Here is a 24161-nt window from a genome sequence, read left to right on the forward strand (position 1 = left end):
ACCTATTTCTGTTTCATGGGTGCCTAAATTTATGTAAAGGGTTATAGTGAAGGACATTGATTGAAAGCTTTTTGATAGTCCAAACATATAAAGACTACCAGATCATTCTGTCTACACACCTTTTAACATAAGAAAGCCATGCTGGATTTAGCATGTGTCCATCTTGTTCAGCATTTTGTTCACACGTGGCCAACCAGCTGCCTGTGAGTAACCCCCAAGTAAGACATAAGTGCAATAGCACTCTCACCATTGCTTTTTGTGTTTCAGCACATGCGAAGAACTGTAAAAGGTTGGTGAGGCAGCAACTATACTGAGTTCTTTGCTAAGGCTTGTACTTCTATGTGTCCTAATTGTTGGAACAGACACTGGGCTGACAGGTCTGTAATTTTCTGTTCAGACTATGGGGCCCTTAAAAATGAGTGTTATATTGGGTATCCATCAATTCTCTGGAAAAGAGACTGATTTTAATGATGTTGTATAATTTTGTTCTGATGAAAAGCTACTTGGAAGGATAATGAAAGGGATAATAGTAAAATGAGGGAGGATGCTGAGGAAGATATGGAAGCAAATATTTAGTGACATTTGTCCCTCTGTGTCTGTCCTAGAAAAAAGTGGCATTCAGTGTACCAGAGGTGCACACACTGTGTTCTCACCAGCTCTTATAGAAGTATTTTAAATGGCATTTGAAAGTGTATTTATTATTTTTTTAATTTATTTTTTTCCACTGAGTAAATTAACACCCCCACCCCCAGTTAATACCACAGTAATTGATGGTGAAGCTTGCTCAGCATACTGTAATAACTCAATTAGAACTTTCTGGAATATGCTGGGAATGGTGAAAGACTCCTGAATCCCATTTATGATGATGATTCTCAATAGTTTTCCTGGTTTTTAATGATCAGAACTTCAGAAGAAAAGGAACCTCGTGGCCATAAGTTGTATTGGTTGCAACAGTGGGAAGCAGTTCTGTTAGCAAAATTGAGAAAGGAGCAATTCCTCCCACTCAGGAGCAATTTTTTAGGTCAGGCAGAGGGGTGTCAGGAGAAGGAGAGGGGAAGAAAGTCCTCTTATGCTAGTGGACATCTGTTGGCTCTGACCCTACATGTTTTCAGGGTTCCTTGTGGACTGGATATGTGAGTGGCTTAGCTTTAGTGTCTGTGCTGAACCTAACATGATGGGAAATGGTGTGTTCATATAGAGAAGCTTTATAGTCTCGCAAATCGTAATTGCTGTCTTCACAAACCCACTTGGTCTAGGCTCATGGCTGCACTTCGGATTGATTCTCCCCTCTGTTGTAACAGCTCTTGTCTACCCTTTACCTGTTACCTCTTCCAAGTTGTGGTTAACTAAGTAGGGAGAGGGATAGCTACCGACTCTGCCAAAATTGTCTATTCTCTCCTTTCCCAAGGTAGCTGACAGGTTGGGGACCTGGCGATTCTCTCCTATCCCACCTTGGAGTAGTTGTTCATGCGGCAGGCCAAACTGCTAAGCATTGCAAAGCCTTGGTCCATTAACATCACACAGTGGCACAGCTGCTACAGTATCTTGTGGCAGAGAAGATATTCTGCCGTCAGATCACAATTGTTCTTGTGTTTTGGGGCCATGATGCTTTATCCAACTATTTCTAAGTTAGTGTTGATGTTTACACTTGCACAGATATATTTATTTGCCTCTCCTCCACCTGTCCCTTTGCAAACTAGTCTGGGATCTTCTTTTATCTCCAGTTTTGAGAAAGACAGTGCCTTTTAGGAAAGTGTTCTCCTTGCCCCAAGAAATAAAGGTTAGTGCATCTGTCCATGAACGAATGGACACTTGGTCCTTTATTATGAGTGGTCAAACCATGGCTTGGGTTTTCAAGCCATTCCTGGGCAGTTCAAAGATATTAATGAAGAAGGGTCTTTGGGTCTAACATGCTAGACATGCTGTAGAAAATTGCCCTTTCTTTCCTTGACCTTGCCATTTGATGGGACTGAGGAAGTCTGGAAAGAGCAGGAAGAAAACTACAGTGTTATCTGCCAGGCCACAAATATGATACTGTCTTATCTGGGAATCTCAAGTCAGGGCAGAAAAAGAAAGGAAGGAAGAACAGTGGCTTGGTTAACTAGCTTAAGCCCCATTTGTCTTAACAGAATTGAATTCAGGCTATGTTCAGCTTTCCTATCAGGCTGCTTACATTTTTATTATAGTATTTATGGATAAATTCCTAAAGGTTGGATTTTGGGCAGAAAAAAAATTAGAATAGCACAGACAGGAATAATATTTTAATTGCAGACAGCAAGAAATAATTATGAGTAGATTTAAGAGGGCTAAATAAATAGAGATGGACAATTGTTTGCACCAGATGTGGAGAACATGGAATTCTAGTCTGTTGAATCTGAACGAAACTAAGATGGCTCTCCATGCAGGTCATGGCAGCTGCACCAGACTGGATTAAGTTGCTGCAGAGAGGAGAAAGAAAGTTGAAATGAGAGCAGTATGACTGTGTATGTACTGATTTACATGGAAGTGGAAAACCTAAAATAAAGCACTGAGTGGACTTTGTGGTCTTTCTGAGAAATTAACCAAACATCAGCCCTTGGAGGCACATTGCATTGATGGGTTGAAGTACTTGAGGGTAGTTTGAAGTGCTGTGTAATTTCAGAGAACAGCTGTGTAAAATGTGGGGGGGGGCAGGATGCTGGGACATCCTTTCATTGCACTATTATCTAACATGTTTTTTCTTTTTTTCAGGCATACAGCTTTGCGATGGGAAGCTGGCCAAAGAACGGACTCTTAGACATGAACAAAGGCCTGAACCTACAACACATAGGAAGGCCTCACAGTGGGATAGGTCAGTAACCCATCTCATTTCTTTCTCCACTCCACTTCCATTTCTGTTGTTAAAAGTATAGTGAAAGGCTGCCCTTACCCTGCTCAGCTACAGTTCCGCAGGATGTGTGGCTCTCTCTGTGGGAGCCAGGCTGTAGCTACTTTGGTGTGAGTCTTCAGTGAAGAGGCAAAACATTTAGCACGGAAAGTTAAGATTAGCACTTCTTTTTGAATGCAAATCAAACTGTAATTTCAAGCAGTGTTGGGGACTAGATACTGGATCTAAAAGAATTGGTACTGGAGTAAGGATCATGTTCCTCAAAGACACTTAGCTCCTTCCTGCTGCATTGGAAATGTCACTGGTGAGGGTGACCCCTTAAAAGAGCAGTGGTCCTCTCTTCCTTCCTCTGTATTTAGTCCTTAGCAGAGCATGATGCCATGCTCAACTATCCCTCTTTTGGCTCTGATTTTCTAATCCATATTTTTGCTCAGATGGGTGGCATGGATCACATCCATGCTACCTTTGAATTCAGCTGCTTTGGAGAGTTGGCTCTTTTCTGGTCCTGCTGAGAGGGTACAGTCCTCTAAATGTTGATCTAATTGTCTTAGAATTTCTAATGTGATAGCACTAGAAGTGACTCAGTGCTCTGTGAACTGGGCAGTCATGGGGTAGGTACTATAGGGAATGCTGTGTGGTGCTTGTCCTAGGAAAATATGAGAGATGTCATTTGAGGCATATTCATACTTAATGGTCATTTTTTCTTTTTCCTTACATAAGCTGTTCTAGTGCCTGATGTCTGATTCCACTGCATGCATCTTCTTTCCTTTGCCACTGCCCAGATAGGTCCCTCTCTGCTTTGTCTCCTGACCCTTTGAATGTTTCTTGCTTTTGTTCATTTAAGTTTGTCAGGAAAAAAGCTATAAATGATAAAGTCACCAACTACACAGGCCTGGAATAAGCTGTTTAATATTGTTTCAAGATCCTAACCACTAAACTACCAAATCAATATGAGTTAAGGAGATGAATTATTTAAAGCTCACCAGCTTTTAATTAGCAAGCTCCTTCTAAACTATGGATCTGGTTGCTTCACTGAAGGGAAGTAGCACTGAGATTTTGCTTCTTTGCCTGGGTGTAAGTTCCTTTCAGCAATACATGTATGCTGTGAAAAAGCCCGTGTATTAAGGTGGGAGGGATGGGGTGGGTGGGCTGATAAGAAGCTTGTTTCCCTTTGTTGCAGAGGACCCCCTTACAGCTATCTCTCGCCTCTCTGTGTTTTATAGGAGTGTTTATAGTGTCTCTTTTTACCACACTAAAGCAACAAACATCCCTAGAATATCATCTGTCACTGCCTTTAATTACCTTGTACATCTATTGGACTGCCATTAGCTGGCTTTGCCCTGCCGGATAGCTGTGCACACCGGTGGTTTATTTTCTCCAATCTTCTTGACTGACTTTTCTTTCCGGGGGCTTCTGCTTCTTTCTTTCAGCCAAACAGCTCAAGGTGGGAACACTTGCTGCTGCCTCGGCCACTGTTTGTTGTGTGAGGCATTTGCATGATATCTGTGGATATAGCACATTGAGGTTAAATGCAGTCCCCTTGTCTGCCCTGAGACTAGCAGTTACGCTCTAGTAACACTGTCAAGCCCAACCCTCTCTTATCTTAACAAGAAACATTTCTTTGCCAGATGTGCATCCCCCAGCACATCCCAGTTTGCAAAATGATTAAAAGTTTAGAAACTTGTGCTTTTCAACATCTTGTCCTGAGTTTTTAATATATTTCTAGACCCTAAAGAGGAGGGTCAGTATAGCTTTAAAATAATTATTAATTCTTTTGAACTTGAAGGTAGTTGCTTTTTAGTGTTTGCATTTACTGTTTTATGCAAATATTCCTATTCTGCAAGATTACCAAGTGCTTAAGAGTAAATTCAGTGAGCATTACTGGCTGATAATGGGGCAATGTAATATAATATTGCTTCAGAATGTCTCAGTTCAAAAACGGGTATCCCATTTGGTGAGTGGAGGGCAGGAGCTCAGATGGCAGTACAGTGGCCCTTCCTGAGATAAAGCTAACTCTTAGACGTGGGATTCTTGGATATATCCATGAGTTTGGCCATTTCTCTGGAATGTGAGAGTCAAGTATGAGGAGAAACCATGAGGCTTTCCAGGGCAGAGTTATTCTGAGACTGCCCACTATACACATATTTTCTGCACATACTCTACACACACACAGGCAGCTGTTCAGCAGTTTTCCTTACTCTCGTGTGTGTGTGTGTGTGTGTGTGTGTGTGTGTGTGTGGAGATTGGTTATAAAGGGCAGTTGTGCAAGGAAATTAATCAGAGAGAAAGAAAACTAAGTGTTGGATGGGTAGGGGAAATCTTGGTGCAAGGGGAAACAATACCCTGGAGCCCAGTTAGGGTCCAGGTGTCCTTTGATGGGGGAAAGGTTTTAGCAATCCCCACTATTCTTTTGTTCTGAGACCACAGGGGAATGTCTGCATTCTGGCAGCTGCCTGTGGACAGTGACCCTTCCCCTCCATTCTTTCATAGAGTTTGTAAGTTTAAAGGTATTTATTTGGCAGCTGTTCAGCCTTGTTGTTTCTCACAGTGCTTGATGGGATTAATCAGCAGTTAAGCCTAAAGCACTGTGTGAGTGGGTCTGTGAAACTCAGATTTTATGTATGTAATTCTTAGCACTATATGAGAGAATGAATGAATGACTGGGGCTCAATAAGAAAAAAATAAATAAAGGGCGCCGAGATCAGCAATTATAAGTAGCAAGACAGGGAATAAGAGTAGATGCCCAGGTATCACTGACCTCAGAACTGATTCAGATATTGAAGACTAATGCATATTAGTCTCTGCGTCTGCATCTGTTTGTAACACTGTCCCACCACCCCACCCCCAACTCAGTGCCTAGACTATCTCTAGACTATTTCTTCCATTTGTGATTCAGACCTCAGGTATCATGTAAAGAACTTGATAATATCAGAACACAGGAAAGCCAATATGATCTAGTTATGTTACGTTATGAATAAGACTGTATGAAACCTGTTGGAGTAAGGATAATGCTTACTATATTGACCACACGGCCAATCCTGGGTATCTTGGATTTACTTACAATAACTGAACCCTTGCATACTGCTTTTGCATTGACCCCTAAACACTGACAGAAAAATCAGGGGCTTTCAGTGGTGAAGATTTTCACAAGACCCGTATTACCATTGCTAAACTTTTGTCCCAATGAGTGGTGACAGATACGTTTTGCACCAGCCCTTGGAGTTACACTTATGGCTAGGCTCTTTCTTGCTTCCAATTCTATTTTGTGCCTGTATGTCTCTTTTAATTGAAGAACGATATCAATATGCTGATGATAATCAACTTTTTTTTACTCTCCCCCCCCAGATCAGATTCAGGAAAGTAGTAAATATTGTTTTAAACTAGATGAGGAGCAGATTGAATCTAGACAAGAAGGATGTTCGTTAGCAGTATGTTGCTGTGGCAAGTGAGCAGCTTGAATATCATGGATCACAAGCTATAAAACTGTGACTCAGAATGCCTGGGATGGTTAGTAGCCCTCGATTTTCTCCAAGGGTGATTCCCCTCCCAGATCAAATGCTATAATACACACCCTATATAGGGCAGTTATTGATGATGTTTTGGAATCCCCATCAGAATTCCCTTTATACTTTCTAAGTGCTTGGCACAGAAAATGTATATCAAGATCATTCCTTTTCAGCTACTTGCTTGTCAGTTTGTTTTTAGGCCTGATCTAAAGTGGTGGCTATAGATATCCCAGAGACATGCACCTGGCATTTCTTGGCAGTATCTCCTGCTTTATTTATTTATTTATAACATTTTTATGCCGCCCCCATTACAGAAAGCCTTGGGGCGGCTTACAAGTAAGATAAATAAACATAGAAATTTATGTTTCTATACAAATCACCTTGAGTTCTTCAGGCTTTTGGTTTACCCAGATGGACTTGCAATGGCATTGAATGCCTCCACTAGGTTTTCCTATGGAGAACATCTATAGAGGGACCTGCCAGTCCATGAATTCCAGGGCTAATTGGACAAGTAGTGGTAAGAACAGATTTTTTCTCTGTTTCACCACCACCACTAGCACCAGAGGATAGGCAGACAGCCCATAGGAGTATACCCCTCCTAGTCCTCAGTTTTTAGCAGCTGCTGAGCACTGGTTATTCAGCTGTGCTGATGATTTGTGTGTTAGTGGCAGCTTGTTTGGGGTGGAAAGTGTCCCAGGGATCCCCTGACATTTACCATTAGCCTAATCTGCTCAAACCTTTTTCATGGATTTAAGCCAATATCCAACAACTGATGAGATAATTTAGAATTTGGGAGAGAAGTAGAGGATCTATGGCAAGATTTTCTGCCAGACTTGCCTTGGCAATACACCATACCACGCAGGTATGTGTGTGCATGTGCAAACACCCTCTTTCCCCCTGCCCCCCACCAACCTACACACGAAGTTTGGAAATAGGATGTCGAAGCTTTGCACAGTCAACCAACCAAAGCACACAGTGCAAATGGAAGCTTGATTACACTGGCCAGCTATGCACAGCCAATTGCCCTTAGCTCGTGCTAGCCTCATGGGAAAGCCTGCCTATTTGAAAGGGTCAACCACCAATATGGTGTGAGGTGCAGGTGATGCATCTATATCTTTCTGGCTCTTCCTTCTCCTTTTTCATTTACTGATTGGAAATCTAGGAAGGTTAGAATGTTATATTGTTCCTGATCCTGAGCATTAATTAGGCCTGCAAGAGAAGAAGAGGGATTGCGTGTTTTTAACAGGGAGGTTAATGGGATGCTCACAGAGTAGACAGTTTTAATGAGCTTCAACTTGCTGTGCAGTGAGTTTACTCTTTGTGTTAAAAGGGTCATCCTGCAGTAGCTTGATGTGGATTGTCTCCTGGCCCCCAATGTCAGAGGGGAGCATCTGTCAGAGTCCAGGCAGTGTGCATTCACTTAGTGACAAGATTCTAATTAACTCCCACCAAGCTGGCCACCCGCCCACCCCATGGGGAGCTGCCAGGGTACAGCTTCTCATCCTTACAGACTCCTCTTTCTGTATATAGGTTTTGTTTCTGGAGAGATTTTGCCACACTTCCATGACTGACATTAAAGAGCAGGTCTATTTGTGCATGTGCAGGAGTGTTCAGCCAGAGGGATGATGTTGTTTCCTTGTCATGCCACTCTTGGCTCTGGGAGCTTCTAGACTGGCACATGCCTTGGCAGTCCATAATAGCTTTTCTGTTTGACTCCATCCACTGCTTTCTTCTTTCTTCTAGTCTTTCTGTGCAGTGCACATCTTCTTTTGTGCTCTCTGGACTCTTCTTGCTTCTATATTGAGCCTATATTCTCCTCAGTATTACTTGTTTCATTCATCATGCAGCTTTTCAGGACAAATTTGTATCAGAAAACTTTTTGCTACCCTAATTAAATTGGGATCTGATTTAGCATGATTATTTCAGGTATCTTTAGTAAACACAACATTTTAAAATGCTTCGTTAAATTTACATGCTGTATATATAAATATCTCAGATATTTTTGCAACAGCACAAAGCACTTGAAATACTTGATTAAAAGGAAAATCAACAAAGTGAACTTAGTAGGGTTTAAACTCTAAATTCAAACAAATTCAAATCATATGTTTTTATTGGAATACTTCAAGATATTTTAAGACATGATACTCGTAACAATAGCATATAGCTCTCTTTGCTAAGTTTATACCGCACCTTTCCACCAAAGATGACACTCAAAGCAGCTAGCAAAAATAAAATTGTGATCAAAATAAAGTATTTAAAAGCAATAAAAATGCAAGAACAACAAAATAAATAGCATCCAGTTAAGTAAAAGCCCCTTCAGAAACAGACCAGCTAACCTGTCAAGCTCTGCCTGGATCACAGAGCAACAATGAGAGAGCCAACCTTACTTTTTTCAGTAAAGAGATCAGAGTTTGAGAGCAGCCACCAAGAAGGCCTGCTCTTGCTCTTCTGCCAAATGTGTCTCCAGTGGTAATGGGATGAAAATAAGGGTGTCTTAACACCAGGACATGCTCACACAGGAGACTGTGAACTTCAGATAGCATTGTACAGTGTTCAACAGAGCTTTAAAGACCATAGTCAGTTCTTTGAATTGTGCCTGGAAATGGACTTGTAGCCACTGAAGCTGTTGTAAAGAAGGGAGTTGCACACTGCATCAAACCAACCCCTGTCAACAGCCTGGATGCAGCATCTTGGAAAGTTCAGCTTTTCAATTATTTTTCAAAGGCAGCCTACCATAGAGCCAGTTATAGTACATCTTGAGGAATGAGCACCATTACATCAGCTGTGCAAATGTACTCCCTGTCTAGCACTGAAACCTGGGTACGCATGCTCAGGGCTGAACCTAGAAGCACACCCAAATTGGGAACCTGAGTCTTCAATGGAAATGTAACGTCATCTAGTACAGGTTGAACACCTACTCCCTGATCTCCTTTATAACTAACAAAGAACTCCTCTGGCTTGTCTGGATTAATTTTCAACTTGTTTGTCCTTATCAGTTCATTACTGAAATTGGATAATTTAGAACTAGTGCAGCTTCCTTAGATATAAATGGAAAGCAGAGAATGTATTGGGCATTATTATCATACTGGTGACACCAAACCCAAAACTCTGGACAATCTTTTCCATCTGTCTCATGGACATGATAAACGGTACAGAGGACAAGATGAAACCCTGAAAGATGTCATAAGCCAACAGCCAATTGTTAAACTGAAGTCCCAGACACTACCTTTATAATTTGTCCTTCCAATAAGAACTGGAGTCACCATAAAGCAGTACTTTCAAGTCATATTCGAAAGAGGTGGTCTGGAAGAATACAATGATGGGAGGAATCAAAAGGCACCGAGAGGTCCAGCAGAAACAAGGAACATGCTGCTCCTGTCCCATTCCTAATTTAGATCATCCACCAAAATGACCAAAAGTTAGATTTTAAGGGGAAAAAATAAGGCACTAAAAACTGTTAGCCTGTGTTTTCCCAGGATAGTCACCAGAAAAAAAGATAATGAGAACTTTTAAAAAGTTTTACTCATATTGTATCAATCCCAGTTGCCCAGTGTGACTTGTTGCTAACAGTTTTACAAAACAATGCATTTCTGTGAATGGAACATTGTATGAAAAATAATATAGTAATGGAAAGTGTTCTACCTCGTGACACTGACAATTGCTTCAGCCATATACAAGTGAATCAAGTACTGCTATTCACACTCCCAAGACCCCTAGCCACCACTTCTGCAAAAAAACCTTCCCACTGCCACCAGAGTTGTGAATGCCAGAGCTAGAAGAGATGAAAACTTTCTCCAAGCTCTAGCAATCCCACCTCTGCAAAATCCCCACTAACAGCTGAAAAGCAGTGACCTTCCTGGAAATCATGCAGGACTAGGAGAGGAAAAGCTTCCCTTAGCCCCCAATGACTCTGCCTTGAAAATCACTGTTAATGTTGACAGAGAATGAGCAATACTGCTGGAAAATGCTGCAGCTGGGAGAGGATTTAGCCTCTTCCAACCCTCTGTTACTCCTAATTCTCAGCAGACTAGCTTAAATTTGAGCATGGAAAAGTGTGTGCATGTGGGTGGGAAACGTGTGTGAAGTGGAGAGGAGAAATACTTCTGTATATCTGTTGGGGAAAGAGTGTATATGAGTGCACACATATGTACAGCTCTTGGCCCTGCATCCAACACCAGATTTAGCCTTTGTGGGCAAAGAGATGGGGGACCCCTACTCTAAGTCTAAAAGGAGTGTACATGATTGTGGTTATTAAATTGTACATAGTGCAAAACTGTGCTTTATTATCTGGTCAGTGCCCCAGATATTTCAGAATCTGAATGTGTGTAGAAGCAAATGACTTCTTTGCTCTCACTGTTGTAGAGGAAATTTTGATTCCATGGTAATATTTCAGGTGCTGATTTTTTGACTTCGGGAAGGATCTTGGTGCTAGTGGGTGTGGCAAAATGAACAAGCTTCTGTACTTGAATAATTTTCCATTCCCAGACTTCATCACCAGCCTACTAGAGAAGCAGAAATTGTAACCATTCCATGAAAAGGTTTGCAGGTTTATACCTAACTTTCACTGGAAGATATTAGCAGTGGGTCTGGCAAGTGCTTGTCTAGAAGGAACTACCATTTGCTTTGCCCAAGTGGATAAACTGCAATGCTCCTCTATCCAGCTACTGTTTCCTACTGTCTTACCAAGGTTGTTGTAGAATTATATACAAATAAAGAAAACAATGTCTTCCTATTCCTAAAACAATTTCTACCATCAAAACTATTCAATATTTGTAACCAGATTCTGTAAACAAGACAAACTAGACAGCATCAGCACTTTTTAATGGTGCAAATTATAACCATGCTTCCATTTCATTCTGCTGAAAGAGATGGGGGATTTTTGTGGGGGCTCTAATAGGCTCTTGAGGAAGCTCTTTGGTGAAGACTCTTGGATTTTCTGTGTATCTTTATCAGGAATTGCTTAGAAATGAGTCACAGCTTTTGACACAGGAGGTGGTACTCATACCAGGAGCCTTGGATTAGGCATATCATTGGACCTCCAAGATCTTTTTTTTCTTTTATAGCAGTAAGAAACAATGGGATTTGTGAGGCAATATCAGACATGGTGAACCCAAGGTTTTGATAGTGATATAGGGAACTTCAAAATGGAGAGCTCTTCCAGTGATATTGGTTAGCTTGCAATGCTCTGTCCCAGGGGAATGTTTCTTCCAGGCCTCAGAGAGTCATATTGGCATAGTTCCATACTGGGGTGGTTTCAGGCCCTATGAAAATACACGATGATTAAAGTTGTTCAGTTCCTTCTTATTTTCCTTGCCCTCTATGGGATGCTTTGGCAGGAAGTTTCACAGTTTCATTATATTTCTTGGTTTATAAAGTTATAAGTAATTTTCCATCTGTATGATTTTGCCAGATCCACTTGCTCTTCCTATGTGTTGTCTGGGTTCCAAAAGGCAGAGCTTGGTTAACTGTTATGGGGTCTGATGTAATATAGAGCATCTTCTGAATTGAGTATGGTATTTTGTGTTTGTTTTCTTTTGATTTAATATGATTATTGGCTCCTTGGGATAGATCCCTTCAGAATGCCTCACAACATCAATGGCTGTGAGGAAACACAATGCTGTGTTTCTTCAGGATAGTCACAAGAAGAAAGATAATTAGGACTTTTAAAATATTTGACTCATGCTATATCTATTCCAGTTGCCCAGTGTGACTTGTTACTAATCAATTTTATGAAACAATGCATTTTAAGAAGGGAAATCTAATCTTACAGTCACCTTATTACAGGGAAGTTGTATTTATACATTCTGTTGCAGGGATTTTTTTTAATGGCTGGTGTTGTGCTTATAATAAAGGGGTAGAATGACAATGAAATCTGTACTAAACAGATATGGAATGTAGGGTAGAAGAAGAGCTGCCTCTGCACACTTGTGTGAGTAAATGGAATGTGAATGTGGAGGGATATGGGGTTACAGAGTGCAGTATATAATCCCATATACTTTTAATCTAATGCTACCAAAATGTTTGTGCGCTGCCTTGTGCTTCACAGAGGGGGCTGTGACCCAGTAGTGGAATGTCCCAGGTTTCCTCTCTGCAATGTCAAAATAGAGCTAGGAAAATTGTTTCCTGAAATGATGGAGAGCTGCAGTCAGCCAGAGTTGACAATGCTGAGCTGGATGGACCAATGATCTGGCTCAGTGCAGCTCCCCATGTTCTCGTTTCACTATTGTGATATTTTGAATATCAAATGAGCCTCTACAGTGACCCCCTACACACACACACTCCATTTTGATTTGTTATAGTACCCCATGAACATTCAAGGATGGGCTGGGACAAGGTGTGGCGCTAGACTAGCTTAATGGCAGGGGGCAACTCTGTTACAGCCTAAGGGAGAAGGGCAAAGACTCCAGAGTTAAATAATTAAAAGAGACTAAAATAAAAATCAACAGAAATGTCATCAAATGAGCAGTGTCATTTTGAATTAGTGCTGCTAAAGGTCAGGCAGCTCAAAATAGGTGGAGCGGATGCTCTGTGAGTGAGGCAATATGGCAAAAATTTCTGGCAAGGGGGAACAGGGGGATGGCAGGCAGGGGTAGAGTTGCAGTGAGGCTCTTTCTGCCCCGGGTATGGCAAGGCTTTTGGAAGCGGAGAGGTGCTTTGCCTGGGTAGCTTTGGCCTGGGATAAGGGGGCTTTGGTTCAGGATACAGGCCGAACGTCTGTCATCGTCCAGTCAGAGCACATTAACGTGGTGACATGATTCTAATTAAGTACTGTGAGAGGTGTCACAGTGGGAAAGCCAGTAAGCATAGACATGCTTTTAGAAAGAGAAAAAAGCAAAGTGACAGTCCTTTTTGTGTGTGCTCTCTCTCCCCTCAGAGTGGGAGTGTGTGTAAAGCTAATTAGGATGTCTGGGCTGGCTGGGAACCTTGAGCTGGTGCTCTTGTGCTTTCAGTCATTTAAGTTTTCAAAATCCCTCTGATGGGACTCATTGGCACAGTGGATTACTTTGCGCAAAAGTGACAGAACACTCTTGCCAGCATTCAGCCCTTTTTAGCAAAGATTTGGTGCTGCTTTTTTCCTGGCAGCAGCAGGGGGTATGTATGTTCTTATCACTGCTGCTCTGTTCCTGTGCATGTTACAATGGGAAACTCAGGGTCTTTCAACTGTTTTCCTGCAGCTAACAAAGAAAGCTGGGGTCGGGGGTAGGCAGTGTGATTGGGTGTTTGTGTTGACTTGCTTGTCTTTTGTGTCAATTCATTGCCACATACTTGTCATACACGGCAGTGGCAAGGGGGATGAGGTGGGACCAGAAGACGGTTTGTAGGCTCTCCCTGACACGCTCTGCCAATTGGGATCAGTGGCCATCTTAGCTGAATGCTGGTTGATATCCAGACCATTGCAGCAGGGTGTCATTAATGGAGCTCCTTTCTTCAAAGCCAATGAAATGACTGTTCTGGAGTGGCTATTTGTGTCTGTGTGCGTGTTTGTTGCTTATAGGTTTTGAAGCAGTTAGAAGATTTTTAGTTCAAATGGATGTGAATACGTATATACAGAAGCAGGGCTGAGATGGAGCTTTAACTGCAGCTGAATGTTGAATGTTTTCTTTTAAGTGTGACCTCAAGTAAATCATTGGTGATGAAATTGGAATTCCTTCAAATTCTTTTTGCAGTATAGCATTGTATTCTTTTGTCTCTCTGCTCTATAAATAACTGGACATGGCCATTTTTCACATTATTTCTTCCTAATCTTATTTTAAAAATAGAGTGGGGGGCAGCATATGATTCCACTCTCAGTTTTCCCCCATCTCAAGCACAGCACAGCACAGCATTCCCTCCATTCTCATTGGTGGTCTTCTGCTATTTAACTACGTGTGGTAAACTGTGCAAGTATTTCCCCCCCTTGTTTTAACATTCAACAGCAAATTCCAGGTCATCCTCCAGGCAGAAAACAGCAGTTATGTTGGATCACTTTAAAACTAATGGATAGGTTTTAGTGTTGTCATGGAAAAGCCTAGCCCAGACATGCTCACTGTCAGCGCTGAATATCTGGGCCTCTGGCCAGCGCTATGAAAAGAGCACCCTTACACTAGGTCTGTACTGTAGTTTTCTTATGAGTGGGATCTGCAACATACCAAACATGTATCCTGTACCACATGAAAATGAGGTCAGATGTGGTGTCAGTCTGTTGGAAATGGCTAGAGTCAAATTGGTGTCCAGTATTTTGTGAAAGTTTGTTCTTGAGAAAATCCTCTACTGGGAACTCAGTGCTCTTGAAACATCCAAGAGCATAGCAGCATCTCTCAAAACAAGAAATGTCATTTTTGCCAGGATAATCCTGCATGATTACCCAAATCAAGAATCGGGTTGTGCAATCTCTATAGATCAGGCTGCTCCTAAAATCTTGGCTTTCAGCTGTGCTTCTGTAAGTATGGTGATCAGGTCATCCTCGCAAGCAGAAAACTGTTCCTGGAAGCCACATTTGCAAATGAATGAATTTGAATTCTTCAAATCTGGTGTACATTATTGAGAACTCAGGGAAAAGAAGAAGCCTATTACTTTATGCTGGACAGTTGAGTCACTTTTTGGCAACAGTGACTGCCACAATTGAGAGCGGTGTAGATAAGATGACCTCCAGAGGTTTTGTCCACACTCTCCTTGGCACTCTGCCTCCTCAATTTCTTCACTGGTGCTCTCTCCTGTCTTGCCCCAACATTTTCTCTCTTCTACCTGACACTCACTGTGCCATCTTTTACCAAGCAGTGTTGGAGAGATTGCTCCTTACAGAAGAGGTTGGACATGCTGCAGAGCAAAGTTAAAGGCACAGCTGGAATCATTATTTCCCCAGGCCCGTGCCCCCATGACATATAGAGGAACTTTGTGGAAATTAAGATTCTGGGCATGCTGGAGCTTTGCTCTGTAACTTGTCTGAACTGATCTGTAAAGGATATAAAAGCTGTGGTGCATGTCTGTGGAGACCATCTAGTCTGCAGGGCTGCAGATCTGCACTCTGTAATCCATCCCTAGTTGGGGCACTGTCTGCAGGCACAGAGAAATGGGTGGAGCTGAGAAACCAACTTCTCACTATGCTGGGCTGTGAGAGGTGCATCAAAAGCATGGTGGTAGAAATGTCTTCAAAGCTGGGAGGTGCTCAGATTGCCTCAAAGCATGATACAACTTTTCCTTCAAGGTCATTTATGTATTGTGTTTTGGGTATGATCTGAAGCACCGAGGGAGACACTCACCACTTCTGACTTGCCCAGACCTGGCACAAAATGAGAGATGGGTTCCTTCCCTCTCTGACTTCTCTGGACTTTGGGAAGGGCAGATGAGATTCAGTAAGTTTGTAGTATGCTTAGGAAGCACTTGCAGGTAGGTAGAGTGTTTTGTTTGTTTCTGATATCTTAAAGCCCAGCATGAAGTGACCGACTAGCTCCTCCCAGTTCTTCCATGTATGCCGGAAGACCTGTGTGAGAGAGATGTCAGGGGCTGCTGCAAATAACAGCTGGTTTTTAAGTTTAGTCAAAATGTGTGGAACCGTGGCAAATTATTATCATATTGTAATTAAAGATAGCAGTGTAAGTTGAATATTTTGAATCAGGGCATTCAATCCCCTAATAAAACCTTGATGAAACAGCAGTGTTCTGGCATGCTTTGCTCTTCCCTCATCTAGGGCCCTCAAGGTGGTTCAAATAAAAAACTAAACTAAATAAAAAAATATACAGATAGAACAGATTCATTGGTTTAATTATGCTTAATTATATTTATACCCTTCCTTACTTTTTTTGGAAGAAAATTTCCTAGCATTTAACCGAAAGAATGTAAAATACACATGGGTCATTTCTAGGGTGATGAAAAGGGAAGGGCTCTTCCTCTTACCTGGCATGTAGTGCCTGACAATGGAAACTGCAGAGTGGGCCTGGGTGTTTCCCGCTGCATTCCAAACTGTGCAGGTATGGCAGTGAGATTGTCCATTGCCAGATTTTTGAGCTGGCAAGTAGGTACATTAGAGAATCGACTTCTTTTTGTTTAATGAGAGCTTCTGGAGAAGTATAGTGATGAAGAGGTGCAGGCAAAAGATACTGGCTTCTAGCAGCCTTGAATTCACCTAATGAGAAACCATTGAGAGGTGTGGTATAGGGGTGGGCAATTGTGGGAGATGGGGGGAATAGCAGCCAACTAGAGGTACTCCATTGTAATTTAACAAGTTACCTTTCCTGCAAGTTCCATGACAAGACCCCCCTCTAAGTCTGCACAGGAATCCCTAAGAACAAGGTAATTAGGACGTCTCTGAGCTACGACCCTCAGCAGAGTCCTTGGCTTAATCTTTTTCTTTCCTTAAAGACATCTGTAACTACAATCTTTGTTTCTCTCCTTGTCTCCCCTCACACTTTCCTTCCCCCCCTTGTCTGTCTCCATATCTCCTGTCAAACTGCTCCAGACGTAAATGACAAAGAAATCAGAAAGAGAGATCAATGCAGTCCAAATTAGCACTCGGAGATAGACTGTGCTGGAGATGTCAGAGCCTGACCCCTGTTGATCCTGCAGCCTCTGCTGGTGATATTATGCAAATTGCATCCATCTGGCAGAGCTGGCTCAGAGGAATGAGGGTGCTGGGCAGACAGAGGGGGATCCAAAGAAGCTGTGTTTTGGAGCTTGTGCTACAGGCATTTGGGAAGAGGGCAGAGTTATGGAAGAGCAGGAGTGACAGGAAGGAGAAAGAGTGTGCATCAGATTAATTTATATCTCCAGGAGGCTTAAGAATCAAACTCTTAACGAGAGATAAACTTCTTTTTGATTAAGCTTTTATTTCATTTCGTATTATTTGCTTCTATGCAGATTAACACACACACACACACACACACACACACACACACACACACACACACACAAGCTCCCCCCTCCCTGTAGTCTTATTTAATCAACATTCACAAGTCTTTATTACCACTGGCAGCACTTTGAAAGAAGAGGGGGGAAACAGGCCGCTGTGCTCCACCCCCCCCCCCACCAAGAGAGCATGCTTCTTCCTGATCCAACTGAAATAGGAATGGGGATAATAGAAACCTCAAATTATGGTGATCGCCTTGTTAAGAAGTTTGAAAATACCGTCAGATTGTCTTTTAATGAGAGAAATATGGCTGTTAGTTAGTGAAGGAGGAGGGAATGGACCTTGTTTCAAGATCTATAGTTCCTGCATCAAAGAGGAACCGGCTGTTTCATTTCACAATCCTGATCCTCAGCCTGATATTAAAAATAGTTGTTAAAGCCTTTGAGTAGCAAGACAATTCTCTTTAACTTCCTACTATCCCTCCCCCTTTCCTCTAGCAAAAACGGGTTGGCAAGAAGAGAAATGAGGCTTTTAAAGAAGTTTCCCTTCCTGGAGCGGGGGTGTGGGGGGAGTGGGGGTGTCTCGCTGCCCAGCATGTGTGAGGTATAGTGTGATCTTTCAAACACCATTCTCCCATCTAAAGCCAGTTGTCTAATGGGCAGCTATTGTCCCTTTAATAATGGGCTGTTGACTTATCATAGCCACTGTGCTGAATGGATATGTTTTGTTTGCTCTGTTTGGAGCCAGTTACCAGGACTTTCCAAGTGCATATAGGTGGACCATCACCAAAGTGTCCTGGACTTGAAAGCCAAAATGGTTTCTATTGAAAATTATCTCTGTGCCGTGCTGTTCTCTCCCTTCTTGGGGGTTAGCTATAGGAATGTTGATGTGTGTATTGATGGATTTTCATTCATATGTTCAAAGATTTTGAGGCCCACATATGTGTTGAATATTCCTGTCTTCCTTTAACATACCTGTCTGAGAATAAGTAAAGCAGAGCCATTGAAAAACTGGACACCAAAACCTCTTCTTTTCCATTAGAGGTGACAGATACTTCCCACATTCACCTTTGGAAGGCATAATGCATCCTATGTACAATTTGCACCATTGTTGTGCCTTCTCTTCAGTTCAGCATCAGCTTTGCTGTTGTGAGATAGGGTGCAGTTTCTTAGTGTTGAACCTGAACTATGAATCAGACAATAGCCAGCTGGATTTAATAGAGGCCTTAGGCGAGCTGCTATTATTGCCTCAGTTCCCCATCTGCAGCATGGGAATAGTAATACTCATTTACTTCACAAAATCATTAATAGTTTTAGAAAAAGACATTGCATATGAAGTATATCAAACACTCAAAAGCGCTATATAAAGCCAAAATGTCAGATTTTATTTTCCTAAAGAGACCCTTTAGAGCTTGGTATTTTCTACCCGGAGTAATTGCCTATTTATTAATGGTTTTGTTAGCCAAGCAAAAGGAGCTGTATATGACCCCATTGTCAAACCAAAGTTCTACTCTTGTGCCATCACATACTGCGTTCAGGAACTACAAAAGAGTTTTGTGCCTTAGCACAGGCCTAAGAATTGATTTTCCATCTTGATCTAATGGTACTTGTAGGATTCCTATTTTCTTAGGGACCCATTTTGGTTCTGGACATTTCTGGAGTATGCTTTTTTTGGAAGCACTGCATGACAGACCCAGATGTGGCAACTGCATAGTCTGACTTGAGTCTATCAGTTATTCCCAACTATCACTAAGAGCTATGAGTTCCCTTTGTTCAGAGTTGCTGTGACCCATAACACATTTCTTCCTGTTGCACTGACATCCCCCTCTTGAAGGCCTGACTTGCAGCTCTTTCTTGCTTAAAACTGGAGCATTCTGTTAATTGGTTTAAGCCTCACTGCCCCATGTCCTGGCTGGTCTGTGCAAGATAATGAACTTGAAATGATTTTAATAGCTGATCACAGCCATATTAATCCCAGGATACAAGCAAAAGACTGACAAGGTGAGTCAGATAGATTCTTTTATTGGACTGCCATTTGTTGGAAGATGCAACAAGCTTGAAAGCATCACAGAACTCTTCTGCGAGTCTGAGAAACGCTGCTCAACTTCCAAGCTCCAGTACATGACAGTTGGTATATTTCAGTGCAGAATGTTACTAATTTGAAAAAAAGTATGTACTTCTACAATGTATACGCTTGACTTCTTAAAAGATCTTTAGCTTTTCTTGACCTCCAGCTAGAACTAGCTGAAACTCTCAACACAAAACTGCTCTTTAAAATGGCAATCCATGTAGAATATCCCATAGCCTCCTAACTTTCTGGAAAACATATAATATAGAAACATAGAAACAGAGCGAGTCAGAAGGGGTCTCCCGGGCCATCTAGTCTGACCTCTGGCACCAGCCGGCTCTGCTCACAACATGCCCACCATGTGGACGTCCAGCCTATCCTTGAACACCCGCTCTGATGGGGCCTCAATGACCTCTCGTGGAAGCCCATTCCACACCCTCGGGGTCCTGACTGTCAGGAAGTGCTTCCTGGCATCCAAATAGAACCTTGGCTTCCTGATCTTTGCTCCACTGGAGCGTGTCCTGCCTTCCTCTGCAGGGGAGAACAGGTCTCTACCCATCTCCATGTGACATCCCCTCACATACCTGCATGTCGCCAACATATCCCCTCTGAGTCTCCTCTTCTCCAGGCTGAAAAGACACAGTTCCCTCAGTCTCGCCTCATACAGCATCCCCTGCATACCGGCCACCAACCTTGTGGCCCTACACTGCACTGACTCCAACCTGGCTATATCCTTTCTGTAATGAGGGTCCCAAAACTGAACACAATACTCCAGTTGCGGGCTCACCAGAGTTGTGTAGAGTGGTAGTAATACCTCTCTCGATTTAAAAGGCACACTTCTGGCTATGCAGCCAAGGGTGGCGTTTGCCCTCTTGATCACTGCATCACACTGCTGACTCATGTTTAGCCTGCAGTCAACCAGTACTCTGAGGTCCCTTTCACAAGTGCTGCTTTCCAGCCACTTGTCACCTAACCTGTACTTATGTCAGCTATTCCTATGCCCCAAGTATGAGACTTTGCACTTATCCACATTGAACACCATCCTGTTGTCTCCCTCCCACTTCTGTAGTCTGTCCAGATCCTTTTGGATCTGGAGTACCTGCTCCTCAGTTGTGGCCAGTGCTCCAGTTTTAGCGTCATCTGTGAATTTGATCAGCAGACTGTTCACCCCTTCTTCCATGTCGTTAATGAAAAGATTAAACAGGATCGGCCCCAGGACAGAGCCCTGGGGGACCCCGCTTGTCACTGGCCGCCATCCTGATGATTCCCCACTAATGGTTACCTTCTGCTTTCAGTCAGTCAACCATGCCCTAATCCACCAGACAGTGCTTTGGTGTATCCCAAAACTCCTCAGTTTCTCCACCAGGATATCATGGGGCACTTTGTCAAAGGCCTTGCTGAAATCCAGGTATACCACATCCACTGCATCCCCTCCATCTAGCCATCTCGAAACCTTGTCGTAGAATTCCACAAGGTTTGTCTGGCAGGACCTGTTTTTGCAGAAGCCATGTTGTGTGGCTGTCAGCCTCCCTTTCCTATCTAGCATCACTAGATCTCTCTCTATTATGAGCCTTTCCATTGTTTTTCCTACAATGGACGTAAGGCTAACTGGTCTATAATTCCCCATGTCCTTTCTACTACCCCTTTTGAAAATTGGGACCACTGATGCCACCCTCCAGTCCTCTGGAACTTCACCCATTCTCCATAAGGTCTCAAAAATGGAGGCCAGCGGACGTGAGAGAACCCCTGCCAACTCCCTAAGTACTCGCAGGTGTAACTCGTCAGGGCCTGGCGCCTTTGTAATGTCCAATACCCTGAGGAGCCCCTCGACTTCAAGGGGGGTGACTCTAATCTGTGCCCCTAAGTCCGCAGCCTCATCTAATCTCCTATGCGGATATCCCCTGTCCTGCTTTGGGGAGAACACAGAGGCAAAATAGTCATTTAGCATCTGTGCCTGTTCCCTCGTATCAGTCACTGGATCTCCTTCCTCCGTATTTAGTGGTCCCACCACTTGTCTCCCCTTCCTCTTCCTATCTACATGCTGAAAGAAGCCCTTTTTGTTGCTCTTGATATTCTTGGCAAGTCTCAGCTTGTAATCAGCCTTAGCCTTGTGAAGAATCCTTCTGCAGCGGGCCTCCTCCTCTTGGTATACCCTTTTGTCTGTTTGCCCCAGTACCCATTTCCTACGGAGGTTCCTCTTTCGTCTAATATGGTTTGATACATATCTTAACATGATGTTTTCACACAATACTTTAATATGCATGTCTTAATATACATTAAATGATTTAAATATATTTTATTGCAATAACTCTCTGAAGCATATGTCTTTCAATAAGTAGAACCTTATTTTTGGATTGTATTTGAAAGCATGAGCCTGTCTTTGTTGATGGCCAGTAATGGATACTAGCAACAAATATGCAGCCTGTCAGGAGAAAAGAATTGTGTTCTATCCTCTTATTTTTCCTGATGGGCTTCTAGCAGTTTTTGCAACATCTGGCAGCAGTGCATGCATGTTGTGACAATTTTAGTAAATAACCATTCATACTGATGCCACAGTTCAGTTGGGTAGTACTGACTTAAAATAGTTGGGGTTCCTAGTCACTGTACTGAAGAGAGACTTGCGGCTTCATAGGCCCACTGAAGGTGTGTTCACAGGTGATTAATGTAATATCAGGTGATTACTTGCATATGTGAAGCAGCCATGAAAGATCAAGCATCAGAGCCAAAACTATTTTACATAATATCACTTCAGACACAATGCTTTCCATTGGAGGGAGCTCACACTTTAAGCTGCAAGTCATCGAATATCAAGTAATTTAATGCTGTTCATTTCTTGATGCCACATGTATATGTAAATCAGTCCTCTGTGGCTTGCACTGTTCCAAGAGCTAGTTCCCTGGCATATTGTATGCTTCATAAGACAGGCACTTGATTAAGGTTTGCTTTCTGTGGGCTGTTACCATATATGGTTGAGAACAGACACTGCCAATATTCTCTATTTTGTGTGCCATCACTGCCTGGCTGAAATCATTTGGCTTTATTATCTAGGAGTTTCCCCACCCCCATGGAATTAGCTCAATTTACAGTGACAGTGTTGGTCTAAAACACCATTCATTCATTCAGACACTCTTTTCTTGGGGCTATTTTTTGGCTCCTGGTTTGAGACAAAGTGAGAACAAAGTACTTGTGAAACCAGTTTAGCACCTGATCAACGTATTTCCTGTGAGACTGTGTTCATGGTCTTAACAATTTGCAAATAGGGTGCCTTTGATACTGAGGGGCAAGCAGTCTCTGTCTCCTGTTGATATTCTCTTGCCTCCTTAATGTACTTATGGCCTGTTCAGATGTTTACTGTGGGCCCGTTTCTTGGGATTGCACCCATAAAATTGGCACATACAATAAGCAATAGGGCTAGCAGAATGGTGCACAAGTGAAATGAGAATGATATGTTTGCATAATGGTACATGTATGCTTCATGAGTAGAATAGGGGTGGGGAATGTGTTGATCTCCAGATGCTGGCCTGCAGCTCCTGTCATCCTTTACCCTTGACTCTGCTGACTAGTGATGATGGAGTTGAACAATATTTTGGAGGCTGCATGTTCCATACCCCTTCCATAGAAGGATTGAGTGGTGGATTTGGTATATAATATGTGGATAGTTTCTGGATCCTGAGTGACCTGTAAAATGCTGAGTTGTCTGGAAATTTATCTTTTATGCCCAGGATGAATAATTGGCTGAAGTTCCCCCTAGCCTTCATAACTCTTGTTAGTGCTACAGAGAGGAACAGTTTGTTCTGAAACAAAATGTAGGCCTTTTCCCCTTTGTTCTGAAAAAATATCCTGATGAACAAAGGCTGCTTAGAACTTTACCTTGGGAACATTATGTCCCAAAGTAAGGGCAGCCATTTTGTATAAGCATATTCTTGTGATGAGTGAAACCGCCCTATCCCCCATTTTCCTGCTGTTTACTTACTTCTATAAGAGCAGGGTAAATCCAGTAATTTCTGCTGTGTGCTTCAGGTCAAGGGAGTGCAAGTTGGGCTGCTTTGCAGGATCCCATGATTGCCTGAACATTCCCCCCCCCCCCCCCGTCAAACGCTTTCTATATATAACTGCATTGAGAGAGACATTACAGATTTGTCTCTACTTGTCTGTAAAGCAAGAGCAGCCTCTGTCCTAATGAGAAGAATATGGCTGCTAGTTAGCAGAGGGGTGGGTCCCGTAGGCTAAACGAGATAGTTAAACGACACTGATTGAAGGTGGGGGTGAAAGGGCAGCACAATTATGTGCTGGAGAATCAAGGGCCCTGTTTGATTTGGGAGTTCTAAGCTCCCAGCCAGTGTCAGTAGTTTAGCTGAGAATTTTTTGTAGGCCAAAGACAGGAAGAATAAAAACTATGAGAAAGAGGAGTTACTATTATTAAAACCCATGGAGACCCATCCCTACTTGTGCTTTAACTATTTCCAGGCCCATGTATTTTAAGCATTGCTAAAGGGCTCTTTAGTGGTGACCCAAACATCTGCCCCAGCCCAGTAATGGGGTTGTACTCTCCAAGATTATGGGGTTAAAGTGCAGTTGGAAACTCTAATGATGTCCAGACAATCTTTTAAAATCCCAGTTCACACATATAGGGATGGTTGATTGAAATGGAACTGTGTTGAGCCCGTGGACCAGTATACATAATCTCTGGGTTAAACAAGCCATGGTGGCTTGTCTTAAGTTGTGCTGTGTGCTGGGCACCATTTGCCAGTTACCCAGGTGACATGAAATTTTGGAGGAGAAAGTATTCCTCAAATAACCCATGAGCTGTTGTTGGGATTTTTTAGGATTGTTTCTCCCTCCCAACAAGTCTTGCTAGCCAGGTTCAGCTGATAGAACAAGCTGTGCCCAGACAAATGAT

General features: G+C 42.6%; 1 protein-coding gene across 5 annotated transcripts in view; it reads left to right on the forward strand.

Moving 5' to 3' along the window:
• ERI3 (ERI1 exoribonuclease family member 3) overlaps positions 1-24161 on the forward strand; it is a 277371-nt gene that overhangs the window by 165461 nt on the left and 87749 nt on the right. For all 5 annotated transcript variants that reach the window (XM_044442391.1, XM_044442400.1, XM_044442373.1 and 2 more), the window contains exon 7: positions 2731-2830. In XM_044442391.1, coding sequence (XP_044298326.1) covers positions 2731-2830 — 100 coding nt within the window. The remainder of the gene's footprint in view (positions 1-2730; positions 2831-24161) is intronic.

The sequence above is a fragment of the Varanus komodoensis genome, unplaced genomic scaffold (genome assembly GCF_004798865.1).
Source record: "Varanus komodoensis strain SLA01 unplaced genomic scaffold, ASM479886v1 scaffold1, whole genome shotgun sequence".
NCBI classification, from domain to species: Eukaryota; Metazoa; Chordata; class Lepidosauria; order Squamata; family Varanidae; genus Varanus; species Varanus komodoensis.